This window comes from Rhinichthys klamathensis, unplaced genomic scaffold (assembly GCF_029890125.1).
Source record: "Rhinichthys klamathensis goyatoka isolate OS25496 unplaced genomic scaffold, OSU_Roscu_1.1 h1tg000185l_1, whole genome shotgun sequence".
Lineage (NCBI taxonomy): Eukaryota > Metazoa > Chordata > Actinopteri > Cypriniformes > Leuciscidae > Rhinichthys > Rhinichthys klamathensis.
This window is the reverse complement of record NW_026606713.1, coordinates 334521-341433: the sequence shown is the minus strand read 5'-3', so window position 1 is coordinate 341433 and position 6913 is coordinate 334521. Positions and strand designations below refer to the sequence as shown.

At 36.2% G+C, this 6913-nt stretch overlaps 1 protein-coding gene across 1 annotated transcript; it reads left to right on the top strand.

Moving 5' to 3' along the window:
- The first annotated feature begins 1483 nt into the window (after nt 1–1483).
- Nucleotides 1484–4739, top strand: LOC130095106 (butyrophilin-like protein 3). Its single transcript, XM_056261761.1, has 5 exons — nt 1484–1595; nt 1741–1816; nt 2789–3061; nt 3249–3356; nt 4513–4739. Exons 1-5 carry the CDS (start codon nt 1542–1544, stop codon nt 4737–4739), a joined length of 738 nt encoding a protein of 245 aa, XP_056117736.1. The 5' UTR covers nt 1484–1541.
- The last annotated feature ends 2174 nt before the right edge of the window (nt 4740–6913 follow it).

Sequence of the window (6913 nt, the reverse complement as noted above, 5' to 3'; positions counted from 1 at the left end):
TCGTCTAATTTCTTTCGCTCTGCATACGTCATCTGGTATAATTGAAACGATTGGCTATGAGCTACGTACAGGCGCATTTGATAGACATTCGTAGCACCCAATAAACGGCTCTGGGCATTCGTAAACCACGCCAAAAATACGAGAAAATGAATATGTGGTTCCCAGACCACGTCTAAATGTCAATGAGACGTGGACTGACGTTATAAGAACCTAAACCTCTGGGTAGGAGAGGATCCCTCTTGTCCTTTGTGTTCATCACCTGCCACATTAAGGCACATTTTGACAGGATGTAAGGTGGCTCTTAGCCAAGGTCGGTTTACTTGGCGCCATGACCAAGTACTGCGATGTTTGGCTTTAGCATTGGAAGGCAAGCGTAGTATGACCAATAAGTTGCCGCCTGTTCTAGCAAAACATTACACGCAGAAGACAATATTCCTCCGCCCAGGCGAGCAACCACCAAGAAAAGGTGTTAACACCAATTCTTGCCCAGGACATATGATCGCCCAGATATTGTTTTGTGGTCTGGATCAGCACGCCTTGCTCACCTGATGCACCTGAGTGCCATGGGAGGATGCGGTAGATGAGGCATATGAGAGGAAGAAACTGCGGTATGCTCATCTGGCCACTGAAGCAGAACAGCGAGGATGGAGAGTCCAGGTTTATCCAGTGGAAGTGGGTTGTCGAGGAATTGTGGCACACTCTACAACCCGGTTCCTCAGAGACGTCGGATTCAGTGGCCAAGAGTTGCGTCGCACAGTAAAGATCTTATCTGAAGCAGCAGAAGGGAGCAGCAACTGGCTGTGGTTGAGACGGAAATATTCTGGCTGGCTGTGTACAGGCCGCCACGCTACGGTTTCGTAGAATTCTTGAAAAACTTGAAGAGTTTGTTGGTTTATTTGTATAGGTTGCATAGTACTTACAGTTATTTTTTTCCTGTGTATAGTGCGTGAATGAGGGTTGGTGTTTGGGTAGATATTGTGTTTTGCGGTAGTATGCCATACGGAACCGTTGCCACCTACTTTACCGAAGACAGTGGGGCTCGACAACCTTAGTCAAACGGGTTGGCGCGTATGCTTGGGTTGTGAGATTGTGGTTAGGTCTCAGCAGCAGGAGGGATGTAGAGGTCAGTAAGCTGGACTGAGTTGAGTGGGGGACGGAGGGGGGTGACTCTGACCCATCTCTGACCCATCAGGGTGACGAATTCGTACGAATCAGCCACATTTTACTCACTCGTACAAATTCGTACGAATTGGTCGTGAGATATAGCGTTGGACCATCGCATGTACCCTTAATAATGGACTTGTGGATGGGCCTTTCATGAAGGGATTTTGATGTACACTTTTGTTCGGAACGCCCCAGTTAAATCACACCCCTCCACAAATGCAAGTAATTAACCCTACAGTCAAAGCCTGAAGATGTTGATTTCAGACGTTGATTTTTCCGGGCTGGGTTATTAAGAAGTATGATGGGAGGGACTGTGTTATCACTTAAGTTGTTTAGTGATATGAGAAAGTAAAAACCAAACCAGGAACAAACTCCGTATGATCTCTCATATCTTATTTATTCACACTCCTGGGAACAGTGTTGAGGTAAAGGTAAGAACATTTGTGAAATAGAGTTTTAGATTAACTAAGATTTTCTAAATTTAGATTTTCTGGGCATGTGTTGCTAACATAAATAAAAAAAACATATGCATGTTAACACAGCATCTTGTGCTTTCTGACATACGTTTTCTTTTAGCATCCGTGTCTTTCAGAGATGAAGTTCATTTGTTTGACCCTCCTGATTATTAGCGGAGCTACAGATTCAAGATCAGGTAATTATTTGAAGTATTGTGTTCATGTGTAAAAGAAAGAGGGAAGGAGATTTAATAAGTAACTTATGTATGGGACAATGTACAGTGAGCTGGTCATTGTCCGACTGGAATCATTTTGCAATTATTACTGGTTCATTGTAAATTATCCTTATTATATACCAAATAAACAAACAAATATACATCATATATCCGTGTCGGAATTTGTATATCTTTTATTTTTTTTATATTCTTATAAAGTTTAAACAGCAGACATGCATGTAGAAAATTACACTTAATGAAAAAATCAAATGTTACAAAAAGCCATGTGACAAATAAACCAATCCATAAAAGTGCAAAAAGCATTATAAGCAAAGATTTTAGCTTATTGAAGTTAATGAATCCTTAGCTGAGCGAATGCTGAAGTGTGGAGACAGAGGCAACATGATTTTTTAGGAAAAGTGTGTCTTATGTTTTTTTTTAGTGCAGGATTTTCACACGGGATGCAAAACATGTAATATAATGAGAGTATTTTAATATGATGATCGTTTTTTTAAACTGTCGTTAACACAACTTTTATGACATGCAGTTTAGTTCTGCTTTTTTTCTCTTGTAACAGAGGAGTATGAAGTAGTGGGACCTGCAGATCCTGTATTTGCTTTCTCATCAGGATGTTTTCTCTCAGACCAGAACACAATGGCTGTTGGTCAAATTGATCCAGTTTTAACCGGTTTGGCACAGACCCAACCTTGGGTTACCCAGTACTGGGTGTGTTTGATGATAATAATTGACCCAGCAGCTGAGTTACATAAAAACTAACCACCACCTGGGTACAATTAACAAAAAATAACCCATTAAAATGAAACTTTGGGTTAAAAAAAATAACCCAGCATTTTTAGAGTGTGATATTGATTGTGGTTCTTGTCAACAAACAAAAACAGGCTTATAGACAAATAACATGTTCACTCAATGAACGTTCTTCCTGTTGATCTGTAGTTGTTGTGGGACGTCCTCCAGTGATCACTGTAGATGGGTTTGATCGCTCAGGAGGGCTTCATCTACAGTGTGAATCTGAAGGTTGGTATCCTGAACCTGATCTGGAGTGGCTGGACAGTGAAGGAGTCAGTTTGAGTTCAGAAACTGCAGAGACACACAGAAACACAGACAGATTCAGTCTGAAACAGGCCGTCATTGTTTATCACAGTGGCAAGATTCACTGCAGAGTCAAACTGAGACATCACATGCTGGAGACACTGATCAACACCACAAGTGAGTGAGTACTGACACTTTTAGTGTGCAATTTATGGTTATTTGATACAGTTGGATAGAAAAACTGATTATCAATTCAGTGCATTAATGTAGTACTGTTTACATTATTAACCATTTTGAATCAAACAAAAATAAATGTTTGACAGGACACAAAGTGCTCAGTGAAAGTCACAGTTTTGTTTTACAGGTAGCATGTTTAATCTCTGGAGGACAGCAGCCATCCTGTTTTCAGTTATAGTTGTGCTCAGTGGTTTTGCTGGAATACTGTTTACTGTGTTCCTTCATAAATACAGAGGTATTTGAGTTAGTATGTTATTATTCATTTAAAGTCTCTTTTCAGCCACAAAATAACTAATCAGTATTGTCACATAAGGGAAAGTGCATATCTTAGACTTAGATCATTATTTGGTGACCAGGGCTTCATTTCTCAAACAAATCATAAGTAGATCATAAGCATTCCCAGATAGCAACATTATTTCGGCCCAGATCCGGCCCACATCTGGCATATGTGTAATGATGATCTGGCCCACATGCTGCGTGGAATGAGTCTCTTTTTCTGTTCTCTTCTTTCCTTCAGTGATTCTGCTTAAGGCTTCTTAAGGCTGAGATGACTCCATGTTTAATATACACAGACTTTGTGGCTCAGATAAGGTCCAGTTCTGGTTTATTTCTTTGCTCTTGGCTTACATGTGGCATTGTTATGGCCTGCTTGTGCCCCAGATTCGGCAAACAGGAGCGGCCGCCCAGTGGCATCATTGCACGCTGCATGTGGGCCAGATCAGTATCCCACAAGTGTCAGATGTGGGCCGGATCTGGGCCGAAACAATGTTGCTATCTGGGTTGGCACCAGTGGTGCTTCAGAATTAATCAATTAATGAAGTCTTTGATCTGAAATTCATTTACACTGTGTTTTATGGAAGCCTGCCTCTGCCATGGAATAAAAAAATCTAAAAGGTAATAGCACTTTTTTCCTGCAATTCTGATAAATAGCATATAAACTTGCATTTTTTTTATTGCAAGATATAGCCTAAAGTTGCAATTCAATTTAATATTGTCTGATTTCGACTTTCTCGCAATTCCTTATTATAAATCTTGCAATTCTGACTTTATATCTTACTAGACTTTTTCTCAGAATTCTTAGTTTACACCTCACAATCCTTTTTTTTAAGCAAATTGCTACTGCTTTTAAATAAAACTGCTTTTTTTCTTACAATCTGAGTTCTGAGATATCTCGCAATTCTGAGTTTATATCTCACAATTCTGTCAGAAAGTCAAAGTTGCACAGAAAAAGTCGAGATTTTTATGATAAAAAGTCGCAATTATCTTTTTTTTATTAAGAGATTTTATTTTTTTTACCCTTTTTTTATCTCGGTGGAAACAAGCTCCCATTGTGATGTTTTCTATTTAATGTTTTTTTTTTTTCTTGTCTTCATTATGTTTGTTTTTCCCAGAACACAATCAACTACAGACTGAGAACAGGAGAATAAAACATGGTCAGTTTTGCATCGAGTGGTTCTTTGCCTCCACGTCATGCATTAAAATCATCTGCAGACTTATATGGATTATCCCTTCGTTAATTATGAACTCTGCTTTGGTCTGCAAAACAATTATCACACACTGTCTATTTATTTATGAACTAAATGAGATAGATTTGATTTTATGGCAAAGATACACATAAAATGTTTACATTGTATATGCATGTGTATTTAAATTATTAGATGTGCATGTGCACAATGACAATACATTCTATAATAAACACATCTCCATTATAATAATTTACATTTAATATTTGCAGTATTGTTTATCGAAAATTGTATTGTTTCAATGTTCTTTTCTCTTGCTTTATTCTGATCTTTCTTTAGAACTTTTACAGAGTCAGAAGATGCCAAAAGGTGAATTTGTTTATGGCTTTATTAACTTATGAATACTTTAATATTTTGCAAAACAATTAATTAATACACAGTGCATATATGAATTCAATTCACTATAGATTTATGTGAGATGTAAACTGTTTTTGGTTTTGTGACTAATATTAAAAATGTATCTCATTATTGATGAATTCTGTTATGGACCCTAACTTCATACTTTCTTTCTGTTTTTAGTGATGATCACACATTTAGAAACAGACATGGGTGAGTAAAAAAAAACCTCATGTTTTATGAGTTCAATAATTTATTTGACCAAATTCATGGTCATGCCAAATTTTATTTATTTCTATACTTCGAGAGTTTGGTAGAATACAAACTATCACTGGATAAATGCAATTAAATGGTTCAGATCCCAAATGATCAAATGAATGATGATTTATATGTCCCATAACAAAAATAACAACATTTAACCATAATTTAACAATTTTACAATTTGAACATGTAAATGTAACTAAAGAAAAGCTACACAAATAAACTCAACACAAGTAGGGCTGTAACCAGGGTTCGAAAATTGGTGATGTCCTTGTTGGGGTGTCAAGAATTATATCATAATTAAGTTATTAAATTAAGTTAGCTATGACATGATAATTGTGTACTCTATGTCAAATTAGATTGCATTACAGTATAAGGTCTAGTATTATATCACATTATGTTACTAAAGTAGATATAATGCTGTAAAGTTGCAGGATTCTGGTAAGATATAGATTATTACTATTTTATTATTTACCCATTTGTGAAGCAGTATATTTCAACAGGGAATGTGACTCTGGATGCCGATTCAGCTAATTCATATCTCAGTGGGCCTGAAGACAAGGAAGAAGTGATACATGACAACACCGCACCATAAGGTAAAGATTGAAAATGATCTTAATGGTGACGATTGATGGATGCTCCCCAGGGTGTATTTTATGAAGTGCATGTGATGAAGCAAACTAAAGAGAAACTTTGTCTATTTATTAGTTTAGATCCTGATTTGTGTAAAATCTCCACTGAACCATTAATCATCTGTGATGATTTCTAATGAGATAATAGTTAACATCCTTAGTAATGACTTATTTGGAAATATGTTAAATGATTCAGTGCGATGGTAATATTAAGCATTTAATGTAAACCTGAAAATGAGTGAGCAACAATTTCTGTATTAATTGTTGTGGTTTTACAATTTAAATTCATCAAATGAAGTAATAAATTCTATTGACAGCTTCTCCTGGCCAGGAACTTCCTAATTAGCTGAAAAGCCATCTGACCGACGGTCTTTAAGTTTGACTTCTAAAACTGATGATAATACAAAAAGGTCTGCAATGCAACACTCATTTACATAATGGCACAATTTTATCACAGTTCACACAATGTTTTGTTAATAAACAAGTACAATGGAAATATGTAAATATTGTAGCAGGCGATTCAATTACAAACTAAGTTTGTGTAATAAATATCGGTGAGGCAATACTTAATGCAAGTTTGGTCTTAAGTAAGTTCACTTTGAGCATGTAAATGTTTTTATCATGCATGTATTGAACAATACCTAAATGTGACGGAAAAATACACCAAAAATACTCTATTTGATTCTGTTTTCTAAAACTCAAATGAATGTTTAGTGTCAACCATGGGAAAGTCCAACATTGTGTTATTTCTATTCTTGCCAGATGGTGGCGCTAACTACTCACTTTTAATTGGTTAAGTCTTGATTGTTTTAATGCAGTGTATTTGCTGTCCTCGCTGATTATCTTTATTTACAATGAAGCTTTGGTCATACATTTTTTTTTTTACATATTGTAAAAAGATTGTAAATATTGTTAAATTGTAATGAAAATAATATATGTTGTAGTCCATATGTTAATAAATCATCAAATGTTAACTTTTAGATTCTTAGAATTCTGAAAAATATGGTCCATAACAAAATTTTATGATGACATTTTCAAGT